Genomic DNA, 14,435 nt, shown 5'->3' on the forward strand with positions numbered 1-14,435 from the left:
TATTTGTCTTCATTATACAAGGTTATCTTTAATTTTGGTTTGAATATTTTACAAATGGTTCTCAGTTGTAAGATTTACCAATATTTATTAAGTTTAAAGGTTCCATCAGTACATGTCGAGTAACCCTTATCCAAAATGCTTGGGACCAGAGGAATTTTGGATAACTGATTATTCCGTATTAAGGAATATTTTTATATTTGAATGAGGTATGTTGAGGTATCTTGCATCTATATTGTTTAAACACATCAAACATATGAAATACACACAAATATATTTTATTTGTTCATGAAACAATATTTCAAAACAGGAAACAAAGTTTGTGTACTATCTCAGGCACTGAATTTGAATGCCAAGCAATCATGTCCTTGCACATATTTAATGCCAGTTACATATCATATCCTCAGTAGTACCAGTTACATATCATATCCTCAGTAATGCCAGTTACAGATGTCCCAGGAGTGCTTTTAGCAAATTATAATAGAAAAAAATTACATTCTGGAAAGCATGGATAAGGGATACTCAACCTATATACTGTTTTTCACTTCGAAACAAATGTGTATATTGAATTCTTTAAGTTGCTATGTGATACTTACTACAAACAGCAAGAAACCCAAAAAAATCCCGGTACTTATATGTTAGTAAACTAAACAAATAGCTTAGTGGGCGCCCAACTAACATAAGTATCAAAATCCCTTACATTTTATCTCAGTTCTACATGGAACATTTGTGATTACACAAAGCTGTCATTCTTATTTTTGCTAATGATTTGTGTGCTATTATTAGCAAAGGCCTTGGGACTAAGTAATATACACGATTTTCATTTTTTTTTTATATAATCTAATTTAGCTATCAATTTATATAACTAGATTAAAGCTTTAATTACCAAATAATTAACAAAATATACAAAGTTTTTATGGGTTAACTTTGGCAACTGAAAAAAAAAAAAAAAGGCAAATGATTCTGCTCTGATGGCAAACAATCAAAAAATCTGCATATATTTAGTTAGTATAAATTTGTATTCATACAGTATATTTAGGCATTTAGATCCTCAGGGTACAGTGAATTCCATAATGCCTTGCCAATGCAATGCATAAATCCTGCCCTGTGCTAAACAAGTCAGGGTCATTAGTTTGACTTCAGGGAAAACACAATGGGCAGTATTCAATGCTCCTGATTCACGTTTTTTTCGGCGAATTGGGCTGTTTTCACTCCTTGCGGTGAATCTTTTTCACTGAAAATCTGATTCACCCTATTCAATGTTCACTGTTCGCCAAAAGCAAACAGTGAATGCCAGCCAGTTCCCTGTTTCATGCTCGCTGCAGTTCGCTGGTGTATTTCAATGGGGTTTTCACTGGGATTCACCGAGAGTGTATTCAATGCTAGGATGGAGAACTGCTTTCAGCATGATTTTCCCCATGATTCACCATTTTGCATTCAACATCTTTTTAAGGTGAACTGGAAAGTGATCTTTTAAAATAAAGGTTTTTTTTTTTTTTGGGGGGGGGGGGGGGGGGGGGTGTCAGGAGTTCCTGTATTACAGAAGCACAATGTTTAATTTTCATTCATTAAACAAAATTTGTTTAACTGTAATAAAGGTCATTTCAGCACCTACAAACACACATTTCTGCCCAATTACAACAACTGTTTACAATTTTCTTTGATTGTTTAGTGGCGCAATTAATCAGATTAAATGCATTTTACAGGTAATGGAACATTGCTGGTTGCCTTCAATTCTGTTATAGTGAAATATAGCTCCAAAAAAAAAGATCACCAGAAAATGCAAATCTGATTTATTTGGGAGTAAAAGCAAATAAAATATAAATACATAACTAGATTTCTGCTTAGGTATTGAGCAACACTCATTTTGGCTGCTCTACTTTATAATTTTAACAATCATTGCCAAAACCTGCCGAGATCACATAATTTGCCCATTTTCCCCTCCAATTTAGGATTTATTTTTTTATTAAAACCATGTAGGATACTGGTTTGTATGACAAGCAGCATAAAGACTAATCGGGCGAGGAATGTCTTTCAGTAAAATCATATTTCCTAGCTTAAACATATTAGTCTTCTAGGAAGTGTAGGCTGAATAACCACTTTTAACGTGAGAAATGTTTCAGTATAATCAGTGTGTCTTCTAAGCTCTCTGCTTTCTGTATATGTCCAGTTTCAGTACAGTCAGCAAAGCTACTGGCATCTTTAAAATAAATAACATGGTCTGACGGCACCGTAGAGGAAATCACCATGTACTGGCATCTTCTTCCCAACTGAAATCATTCTCCTCACCCCAGCCTTCTTCTGTTGTCTGCGGAATACATAAAATAAGGTTCATTATCCAAAAGATAAACAAATGAGATTTCCAGCACAAATATCTACTCTCATGTAACCACTTTCATAGAAGTATTCCACGGTTTCAGTAGGGTGACTGACATTGACAGTATGTAAGGATTGCCCAATGAGGAAGGTTATTTGTTTCTGGAGGCACCACAATGCTCTTCTGTGAAGGAGCCAACACTTAAGCAGTGAGGCTCCATTTGTGCTTTTACAGTGTTGGAATGGAAAGCACAAATGAGATCCCACTGCTCACGGTTAGAAATAGAGTTTGTAGAGAAAAGAAATGCACAGCCACACCCCTATGCACACATAATAATAATAAAAAAACTTTTCTAGGGTCTGTTTACATGCACTTGGCTTGTATAGTTAGAGTACTGTGTTCAGTTCTGGAGGCCATATCCCCAGAAGGATATAAATACATTAGAGACTGTACAAAGAAGGGCAACTAAAATGGTATATGGAATACATCACAAAACGTACTAGGAAAGACTAAAATATCTTAATATGTATAGTTTAGAGCAGAGAAGAGAAAGGGGGACATAATAGAAACTTTCAAATATATCAAGGGTTTAAACAAGGTAAAGGTGGGAGACATTCTTCACAGGAAGAGGAGCAACAGAACACGAGGACATGCACTGAAACTAGAGGGAGGAAGATTCAGGGGAAATTTGAGGAATTACTTCAAAGAAAGGGTAGTGGATAAGTGGAATAGCCTCCCATTAGAGGTGGCAGAGTCAAATACAGTAGAGCAATTTAAACATGCTTGGGATAGGCATATTGATATTCTTACAAAGAAATAAGGATCAGATATGGTTTGAGGTAACATGTTTAAAAAAGGGTCAGACTAAATGGGTCAAGTAATTTTTTTCTGCCGTCAATTCTATGTTTCTATGTTTATATTAATTACTGTTAGGAAAAGTTGGTTGAAAGCCAATGAGTAACCTTACATGCAAATTGTGTTGTCACAGAAAGGAGCCCCATGAGATTCAGCAAGATAGCCAGAACAATTATGTTTTCTATCCCTCTTATATACATTTAAAAAAAAAAAAAGGAGTTTAACGCAACCAGAAAATTATGATAAGAAGGAAATGGACTAACAAGAGTCACCAATAATAATTAAAAACTAACACTATGAATAATGAGTAAGTAAAAGATACAGACATCTATATAATAAGTTGAATAGAGAGTGTGTGTGTCGCATTGCAGACACACCGTGGCACTCAGAGTTGCCAACATCAGCAACAATGTACCTCTGGACCCAGTGGTGCGCACCTCCAAGCCGTTTTGGGGAAATTTCTGTTAGAAATTTTAAAAACACAAAAGGTTCAATTTGCCTTGATTGATGATTTGTAAAAAAAGATGGACGATCTGGGAAACAGACCACCAACCTGTGTGCCTAGGTACACAGTTCAGGAACCACTGGCCTATTCACATGTTTAACTGTATCGCAGTAGGAGGGGGTTATATAATAATAGCAAATTAACCCCTTCAGTCGCACTCCTGAGAATTTTCAAGGTATTGTTTCAGTGTGCAGACTGGCAAACCCAAATTCTCGGGAGTGCCACTGCCTGCGCTCCCTCCCGCTGGACAACACTACTAAGTTGAGCGCTCAGCGTCTGCCCAGCTCCGCCTCCTCCCCCCCGGCTGTGTGCGGCGTGACCGTGTAACGTCGCACCGTACACAGCCGGGCTGCCGGAGGCAGGGCCGGGCAGCGGCTGATGAACTGTTCAGTGGCGCTGGCCGGACCCGGGGCTACAGTGGTGAAGGGGTTAATGAACAGGTGGCAAGAGGGCATCCACGATATGAGCTAAATTAACCAAATTTGCAATAAGAACACTGTTCTACTTATATGGTGGAATTCAATGCGGCCGGCGAGGGAGTTTTTATGGCGAGGATGGCTTGTTTTGGGCAAGGATTGCCCTAAACAAGCCATCCTCACTGTTTAACACGTTCGCCCTATTCTATGTTTCGGGGGAATTCTTGCCATCATTCCCTCGAGCGCCCTTATAAAGCCAGCACTCGCCATTTCTACCTGGCTGAAAAGAACCAGAGAGGTGGAAACGGAGAGTGCAGGGGGGTTAGTTGAATACGGACCCGTGAGCTATGCCGTCACAGCTCGCCATAGGCACTGAATACACCCCACTGGGGTTTATTGTGCCGACATTTATTGTGCCGACATTTATTGTGCCGACATTCAATGCCAAAAAGCGAGCTATGATGGCGAGCATAGCTTGCAGTCAGTATTCAATTGACTCCCCTTCACTCTCCGTTTCCACCTCTCTGGTTCTTTTCAGCAGGGTGGAAATGGCGAGTGTGGGCATCAAAAGGGCAGGTTCGGCACTATATACAGTGGGTTCAGTGCATTTGTGGTGAGCCTCACCGTTCCGGGAATCCTTGCCAACAGAGAATGCAGTTTTCTTTGTTTACATGTAATTTATTGTGCCGACTGCAATTCTCTTAAGTTTATCAAACTGTGTTGTATTGAGTGTTCCACTAAGATCTTTTCCTTTGCTGCCATGCCTTCCAGAAAGCCTAAAGACGCAGTCCATCTTGGGTTCCTTTTTTTTCCAGAAGAGCGACACCGCTCCCTCCTGTCCCCTGTACGTTTGTCTGCAGCTCCTAATCCACTGGAGAGCTCTTATCCAGCTTTCCCTGTAATGGGAATTGACTGTGATTCTGAAGCCCCACTTACGGTTAAGTCCCTGTGTCAAGTCTTGTCGGCTTTAAAAATGGAGTTAAAGAAAAACTTAACATCTGCTATATGTGAGGTTAAGACTGAACTCGTTGCTAATGGCGACCTAAAATGGAATTAGTCTCCTCCCACAATGACCAATCATCATTCGATCAACAAGCAGACCTTGAATCGTTTCAAGCTAAAGTGGCGGACATGGGAAGATAGGTCACGTTGGAACAACATTAAAATTAGAGGAATTCTGGACTCCGTTTCTAATTCGAAACTTGAGCGTTACGTTCATACTTTTTTGTCTGCATTTCGAAGAAGTTTATGAAACAGAGATCTCCTCATAGACCATATCCATAATTTCCCCCGACCTCGCACAGTATCATCAGACCTTCCCAAGGACACTTTAATCCGTGTTCAGTACTTCACCACAAAGGACGGTATTCTTCGAGCACCAAGAGAATCTGGCGATTCTGATATTCTGGGAGGCTTACAAATCTTTCAAGATTTCTCAGCAGATACTTTGCACCTATTGCCTCTGCGCTTGGAGCTCATGAGATCTGCTATCAGTGGGGATTTTGTGTTAAACTCATCGTTTCTTATGAGGACTCCTCTTACCCCATCTCATCTCTAGAAGCTGGGATTACACTGCTTTTTGAGTGGGAGATTTCGGTCAAATACCCTCAAACTCCAAAACTGAAATTGGCTCCCCGTAAATACTGATCCGATACTTGAAGACATAAGAAACACCCTTTTTCTCTGCTTCCATATTCGGTAAATATGATATGCTGGACATTATGCTCTCACCACTATGGTTTTGGCAACATGTTTCTTTTCTACATGCAACAATGTTTTCTTATATATAAGAAAATAACTATTGCTTCTCTGTTAAAGTTTAACATAAGATGTTACTGTTGGAGTTTTGGACTTTAGACTAATTAATGTGCTTTATGTAGGTAAGTGTTAGCCCCAGTTCCCAGTTGGTACCCTTGGTATATACTCTATATGTTTTATCTAATTTATGGTTTAGCTCTACATGGGTGGCGGCGTAAGCCACAGGCAACCACCCCCAAATTTGTTCTAGACTACTGAATTGCTGTCTGCTTCCCTGAAGTAGTCATGCAGGTCCCAATATACCAGAGCTTTTTGTTTTTTTACCCTCCTGCTATACCTTTTCCTCACTGTTCACTATTTTTACCATTTACCCTTTACCTTGTGAAGATTTTGGACACTGTCCACAATGATGATACCTCGTGCTAATTTTCCCAAAGTATATGTGCTGTTGGTTTATTTTTAGTATAACATCTTCTCCTATTAATCTACAATACCTAGAGTCTTCTGCGTTTGTTAGGGGAATTCAGTACCTTTCAGTTTAATTAGATTTGCCCTATAGTTTCTCCATTCCCAAAAAAACGACATGATTTGATTAAAATCACAATTATCCGATGGGATATTTCGCCAATGGTCCATTAAAACGTAATGGAATACCCATTCTATTTAGTAATAAGGTAACCTTTGTGTCTTATTCCCAAATAGCTGACAAAAATGGTAGATTTTTTTAATTCTGACAGGACTATTGGAAGATAAGCTGGTAAAATTGGTTTGTTTGTGTTCTCCTAATTCCAACCAAATCTCCTTTGTACGTAAACTATGTCTAAGGGATCCCTAGTGGTACTTCGTACTTTAACTCTCTTTAACTTCTCTGTCATTTCCGCCCCACACTTGTCATCTATCACCACACCTCCTCATGGATCCTTTAGCAAAGAAAATAATCACTGACAGTGTAGATTCCTACATAACTCAATGTCCCGCCGGACACCTCTAACCTAACGCATTGCTGTGCATTTAAAGCTGTTGTTTGAGGTGCATATATTCTCTATACTCTAAAAAAAACAAGCTGTTCAATGACAGAAAGATCTTGATTGTAAATTAAGAGATCTGGAAGATAGGACTGGAAAATCCCCTTCTAACGCCCTTAAAAAGGAACTTTCGGAAGCTCTTAGTCAGTTACAAAAATTATTGATGGCTCAAACGTAAACAGCACTAAATAAACTCGGTCAAAAATTCTATTTATTTGGCAACAGTTCTGGTAGACTTCTCAACCATAAAAAGACAATTTGATAATGAGCGCGGATTGATTTATCCTGCACTGCAGCTGTAAAAGAAGGGGGGATTATCTAAACCCCTTGAATGTGAACCAAGAAAAAAAAAAGGAAAAAATATGGAACAGCGCTGTGCTGAATAATATTTTCTAATTTATTAAAATTTTAAACAATATTGTGGCCAACAATAGACATACAAGAGTTACAAACATATACTAAAAATTAATCAATCCCCATCTATGGAACCTGTTTAGTATTCAAGCATGCATATACTAAGAATTTTTCCTTTTTAGGTAACCAGTTAGTAGGGTTAGTTCAACCAATCATAGTCCCCACTTAATGTGCACATTAAAAGTGTAATGTATACTTAGATGGATTCCAGTTTTGTCACAGTGGTGGGGCTTGGCTTGCAGATACCTCAGATTTCCTCCAACAGCTGGTACAGTCGTATCATGCGGTCATATCCGAGATGTGATCGTTGGTAGTGTCTAATGGTAGCCAGATGCGTCCCCTTATCCTCGCTACGCATTTCTCTGCCTCAAATACTTCTCAGCGGCTTCCTCAGGAGGAAGCCGCTGAGAAGTATTTGAGGCAGAGAAATGCCGTTAGAAATATAATTTATTTTTCTGTCCATATCAGATGGGTTCCCTCTTCAATAATCTTTTAGATTTTTGTTTCTCTCTGTTTGTTCAAACAGGTCACCACTGACTGGAAAGACTGAGAATACTTTCTCATATATTTCATTATCAGAGACAACATTTGCTGGTCTGCTTTCCACATGACACTTGCAATGATCAGTAGTAGTAGTAGTACATTTATTTATCAAACGTTATTGATCAGCCTGCTGTTTAGGCTTGCATCAGTGGTTAATACTGCATAATGTGCCTCAGAGACAACTCCCTGTTCCCGTGCATTACAGATGTTACCACCTAGTAAAGGAATTTTGGGTCTCTTGTGATAATTGTACCACCTGATCCAAGTTGCTGGGCTCAAGCCTTTCTTCATATAATTTCCTTATTCACCAAGTTGCCCTGGGTAGAATGCCGATTTAGAAAACATCCAAACGATGGCCCTCCAGCTGTTGTGAAACTACAAGTCCCATCATACCTTGCCACAGTTTTGTCATTAGGGAATGCTAAAACTATAGCAAGGCATGACGGGATGTGTAGTTTCACAACAGCTGGAGGGCCACAGTTTGGACATGCCTGTTATATAAGGAAAGAGATGCTTCAACTGTCTGGGGGTCTATATAAAATCTCTACAAATGAAAGATGCTAGGACAAGACTAACCAGCTTCTTATGTGTTTTTTTTTTTTATTATTAAATAATGGACAAATAATCAATCAGTTAAGATTATTCTGAGTAAATAGGGCAGAACTATCATGTCCCCACAAATTTTACTCTGTAATCTGTAGTAACATCATGCACCCACTTATCCTGAATAGTCAAAATCCATATGTCTGCAAACTAATCTGCCACCTACAAGAAAACCATGGTATTTTTTTTCAGAGCCCACACCTAGACTGCCAGCAGGAGCTCCCACACTGCAGGCAGGGAGGAGAGCTGAAGGACGCTGGAAGGGTAAGGGTAGGGGGTCTGACACTGAGCATTAGCTGGTCCCCTCTGAGCCAGCGCAGTGCATATTTAATGAGTCGGCTGCTCATTACATATGCGCATATGTGATGAGCGTCCGGCTCCTTAAATATGCACTGCACTGGGGACCAATAGTGCTCACTGCTGCCTGGGTACCGTTTCAGACCTGTTCAGACAGCAAAAAATGGGTCTGAAACGGGTAGGACCCTGCTTTTTTACCGTTTTAAATACCAGTTATTTTAAACCGGTAAATTCACTCTGGACCTTTACGACCGCACATATTAACCGGTATATTGCCATTTTTTTACCGTTTCAAAACGGTAATATGTGCAGTCTTAAAGGTCCAGAGTGAATTTACAGTTTTAAAATAACTGGTATTTAAAACGGTAAAAAAACAGGGTTTTTTACCCGTTTCAGACCCGTTTTTTTGCTGTCTGAACAGGTCTGAAAAGGTACCCAGGCAGCGGTGAGCACTATTGGTCCCCAGCGCAGTGCATATTTAAGGAGCCGGCACTGCGCTGGCTCAGAGGGGACCAGCTAATGCTCAGTGTAAAACCCCTTACCCTTCCAGCGTCCTTCAGCTCTCCTCCCTGCCCGCAGTGTGGGAGCTCCTGCTGGCAGTCTAGGTGCGGGCTCTGGTACCTGATCCCCTCTCTCTATACCTCCAAGAAGTCACTGCCCAGTGTATCTCCGGGAGGTCTCATGCTGCTTTCACAGCAAACCTACACCAGGTATTTACATGCGATGTGAAAGGGGTTAAATTTGCTCTGACCCGTTTTAAATACCTGGTCTAAGCAGGTTTTGCGGTGTGAAAGCAGGATTACTAGACTGCAAGGCAAAAAAAAATGGTCTTGGAGAGGTGGTGGAACTAGTTTCTCCCAACTTCTACTAACACTCACATTAGGGGGATCTCATGGAAGGGACGTGGCCACACAATAGTACCTGCAATTCACTTTACACCATACTAGAGTGCTTTACACACACACACCAAAAATAACGTGCCCTTTAAAAAACACACTATGTACATGGTAGTAGTGCCCTTTACACACACAAAATAGTGTGCCGCTTATACACATAATGTGCACAGTAGTAGTGCCAGCTTACACATAATGCCCATAATAGTAATGCCGCTTACACATAATGTCCACAGAAATTTTTTTTCCCAAAAAGGAGATCCAACATGCTACAGCAAACTATTCTAGGATTTTTGAAACACTGCTCCTGAACACAAGCACAATGCTCTTCCACACTAGAAGAAATACATTTGACTGTCTGAATCATTGTACCTTTAGAAGCCTTAAGGTCCATACACAATGAGCGTGTATGGACATCGATGACTGCGGTCATCGCTGTGGGAAAGCTGCTCAGTGCATTCACACTGAGCGGCTTTCCCCCTGCTCGGCGCTGTCAGCGTGTGGGGGGAAGCGGCTTTGCATAGCTTTGCAAAGCCATCCTCAAAGCCGCTCATCTGCTGGTAATACCAGCAGATGAATGGGTTTCCCGGCGATGATGTGGAAGCGTGCATCAACGCTCATTGCCAGGCCATACACACTGGGCGGCTTTGAGCTGAAAGCCGCTCAGACTCAGATTTTGGAAACCTGGTGCCTGACCAAATACTGCAAATCATTTTACCTCTTCAATTTCAGTAGCAGCAAACTTGGAAGAAAATGTAGTTGTTTTTTTGTTGGCTGGATTTTCCTTAGAATCCATTATATTTTCAGGGTGTTCATGGTATCCAAGAGAAAAGGCAGAAGAAAGTTTAATTTCTGGGGTCATGTCAGCAAACCAGTCCAGTTCTACATCTCGGAGTTTGTTTTTCACTTTTATTGTAAATTCATCTCCCAAGCTGTATTCAGACTCTGACTTCTTTTCTGGGGCTTTTTCTAGTAAAGAGTTTGATAGTAGTAATAATGGCTTAAACATTTCTTTATTCTGTTTGACAGCATCCCAACTGGTTGCACTATTGTTCAAACGCAAAGCTGCAAATCCTGTATCTTCCACATTTATTGTCTTGTTTGAAACCAATGTGGACAAAGTTTCAGGTCTATCTTTGGATGATCTGAAGTCCACCAATTGCTCAGATTCTGGTTTTTCATTTATTACTGGCGTCTTTTGCAGTAGGTTAATAGTTTTGTCATTTGAGAAACCTTCAGATTCATTCCAGTCTGGCCAATCTTCTGGAGACTTGTGAACATGCTCATAGTTCGTTAGGAGAGACTTTTGGAGTCCAGAAACACCATTCATGGAGTGTGACAATTGATGATCTGAAAAAATAACCAAGGAACAAAGAAAAGGCCATGTTAAATGCAATTGGAGTGCACTGGACAAAAAAAAAAAAACACAATAACTGTGAAGTTAATATTTTGGTTATAACACATTTCCTTATTTAACTTTTTCAATTCTAGTTTAGAGTAAGAAGGGTTTTTAACATTCTATACCACTAAAACTTCTTAACCGAGGTGGTAACATTAGCGGAGGTGGTTTTTACAGTAGGGCAAGCAAAGGCAAGCTGAGGTTAAGAAGTGTTTTTCATATACAGATGGAGCCGGCCTGGTCTTTGCAGGGGATGGCGGCAGAATCGCCAGCCGCCATCCCCCGCCATCCCCCACCATCTGTATCTGCGAAAGGGGACACGCGCGCACGAGATGAGCACGCGTCCCCTTCCGACGGCACTTCCCCGCCGGCTTGTCGGTGGTCACCCCACCGCCTCCCCGCACCCCACCCTAACCCTGTCTGTCTCCCTGAAGCGGAGACGGACAGGTTCCCGTCGCCCGGACACTGAGACGCGCGTCTCAGTCATACCCCTTTTCCACTTGCAAAAATATCCCGGGTTTTTGCACATGAACGCGCATCAACCCGGGATTTAGCGCAGTGTGAAAGGGTCTTTGAGGAATACCCTGTGTTCAGCATTCCGGGATCTCTACCCAGGTCCTGACCTGGGTAGGACCCGGAATCGACACGGGATGCAGCCAGTGTGAATGGTCCTGTACCCGGGATCGGGTACACGGGACTTTAAAAAAGCTGCTGATTGGAGCTTTGTTTGGGCTCACAATGCTGATGTCATCTTTCATAGCACTGGAAAGCGGAAGAGAAGCCCTGGACAGCGCAGATCGGAGCAGACAGGCATCATGGCAAACTGGACGGACTGGACGGACCAGGAAGTGAGAGAGCTCCTGAGCATAAGGGGTGAGGAGGAGATAAAACGCCAAATTACTGGCACAGTAAAAGATGCCGTGGTTTATAAAAACATATCAAAGCTGCTTGAAGCCAGAGGCATGATCCGGACACAACAGCAAGTTGTTAATAAACTGAAGACCCTGAGAAAGAAGTTCATGAAGGTGCATGACAACAACCGTAAATAGAGTGGGGCTAGCCGCATCGAGTGGGAATATTATGATATCTGCGCAACCGTCTTCGGGCACACAGCTCTCTGCAATCCTGTGAGTCTGTCTTCAAGTTCAAAGTACATTGCTGCAGAAACCAGCCAAGGCCCTGAAGATACACAGACAAGTGAAGTATGCCACTCATCACCCCTGCCCTGATGGCAGCATATCCGTCACCGTTGAAGAGGTCGTGGAAGCTGCAACCAGTGACAGTGGGTTTCCACAAAGTGCCGTCTCCCCAACTTTGCAGAGAAACAGTAAGTTTATTTTTTAAAGACAAATAGCACACTATAGGGTTAGGTTGGGGGTGGGGTGGAGCATAGGGTTATGCACAGCATGACCAAATAGTGGTCCTCCAGCAGTTGTGGAACTACATATCCCAGTATGCCTTGGCACAGTTTAAGCATTGCCTAATATCAAAACTGTGGCAAGGCATGATGGGACTTGTAGGCTGTGGGAAGGGGGTTTACAGGGTAAGGGGGGGTGACATAATATACAGTTATCAAAGTATAACCTGCAGTGATGTCGCAGTAGTAGCAGTGTGTAGGTGGATTAAATAGTTTGCCAAAGCTGCTATTTTTATGTATGGTCATTTTCAATTTATATCTTATCTTTACAGTTTACAACGTTCCACCTAGAATGAAGAAAATGAACAAAGCGGGGCAAGCAGCTAGAGCCATGACAAGTGCCCTTGTTGAAGAACCCAGAGAAATGGACAATGCTATGTCCACACAGGAGAATGCAAGGCTCGACCAATTTTTAGAGGCCGAGCGTGAAATGCAGGACTCATTTCTTTCTAAAATCCTGTCAATGCAGGAACGCATGAATATAGAGGCTCTTGAGCGTCATAGGGAATTGCAGCAAATGAACATGGCGTTCTTGGAACGTTTGTTCAATAATCCAAAAGCTCCAAGCCAACACCACAGCTCACAATACCCTGAACCGGGTTATTCCACATATAATCATGGACCATACTTTGGTTCCATTAATGCTGCAAATGAGCAAACCTCAGTGTTTTCAGTTTTTCCCAATTTGTCTTAAAGCTATAGGCACATTTATTTAATTTTTTTTTGTTTGTTTTGCACTTAAAGTGCCTCGGCACTAGTTTACCTCAGTGCTTATGTACCTGTAGTTCATTGTTTTGCACTTAAAGTGTTAATGCACAACTGGTTGTGCATTCGGTTAGCTTGAAATGCTAAACTTCAAGCAATTCTTGTTTGTGATGGGGGGGTTGGGACGAGGGCGGTTGGGATGGGGGCGGTTGGGGGGATTGGGACGGGGGCGGTTGGGATGGGGGTGGTACGGGTGGAGGAGGGTTTCTTTATTGTTTTATTGTAGTGTCTATATAACAAAGGCAAAATGAAAGGCAAATAAAAATTGCACCTAAAATCCAAAGGTGCTAAACCAAATAAAAAAATTATAATTTTAAACACCCTTGTCATCACTTTTTTTTTAATTTAAAATGACCATTTCATATGGTATTTGCAGTGATTTCCCGGGATCAGTGTGAATGGGGCTGTCCCGGGTCGATCCCGGGTCTGAATGCAGTGTGAAAGGGTACATTCCCGGGTAGTGTCCCGGGAAGCATCCTGGAACACATTCCCGGGTCTGACCTGGGACTGCAAGTGGAAAAGGGGTATCAGATGGAGCGCCTCGCTGCTGGCGGATTGCCAGCGGAGACAGTCTGGCGATTCGCCAGCAAGAGGGAGCCCGGCTCCATCTGTAGTTTAACAACATTTTATGTTTATTCTCCAGATAAAGTGTGAGTGTATCTGTTGTCTATCCTGTATAAAATAAAATTTATTTTCAAACTATTAAAGCTATTAGAAAAACTCAATTACAAGTATCCAGTAGTGACACAGTGAACAAAACACAGGGGGGGGGGGGGGGGGGGGGGAATCAAGATCACCACAATATAAAGATTTCAAACATTAAAAGGAGATATCCCCAAACCCCCTACTCGCAAATGAATAAATTAAAAACCTGATATACTGTAGGTCCTGTAGTGAGTGTGTTTCCTGTACACAATATTTTCACACAAAGTAATTATTTTAACCCCTTCCCGACATTTGACGTACATTTACGTCATGGTCGGGATGTACTTCCCGAAACAATGCCATAAATGTACGTCATGACTTTAAACTGTCACCGCGTCTATAGACGCGGTGACAGAGGGGAGATGGCTGCTGTCCCTGACAGCAGACATCTTCCCTCATTGCCCAGGGGGGGCAGCGATGCCCCCCCCATCGGCGATCGCTGCGATTGGCTGTTCAAATGTGAACAGCCAATCTTCTGCTGCTGCTGCAGCAGCAGCATCATCGTAGTAAAGTATAATTTTGTCTC

General features: G+C 41.7%; 1 protein-coding gene across 3 annotated transcripts in view; it reads right to left on the reverse strand.

Moving 5' to 3' along the window:
• Nucleotides 1–1,773: 1,773 nt before the first annotated feature.
• The window catches only part of SCYL3 (SCY1 like pseudokinase 3), a 164,764-nt gene continuing 152,102 nt past the window's right edge, over nucleotides 1,774–14,435 (reverse strand). For all 3 annotated transcript variants that reach the window (XM_083156701.1, XM_083156703.1, XM_083156702.1), the window contains 2 exons: nucleotides 10,342–10,973; nucleotides 1,774–2,305 (listed from right to left, as the gene is read on the reverse strand). In XM_083156701.1, the coding sequence (XP_083012827.1) occupies nucleotides 2,240–2,305; nucleotides 10,342–10,973 (698 nt within the window). In that variant the 3' untranslated portion in view covers nucleotides 1,774–2,239. The remainder of the gene's footprint in view (nucleotides 2,306–10,341; nucleotides 10,974–14,435) is intronic.

This window comes from Crinia signifera, chromosome 8, assembly GCF_055691185.1.
Source record: "Crinia signifera chromosome 8, ASM5569118v1, whole genome shotgun sequence".
NCBI lineage: Eukaryota > Metazoa > Chordata > Amphibia > Anura > Myobatrachidae > Crinia > Crinia signifera.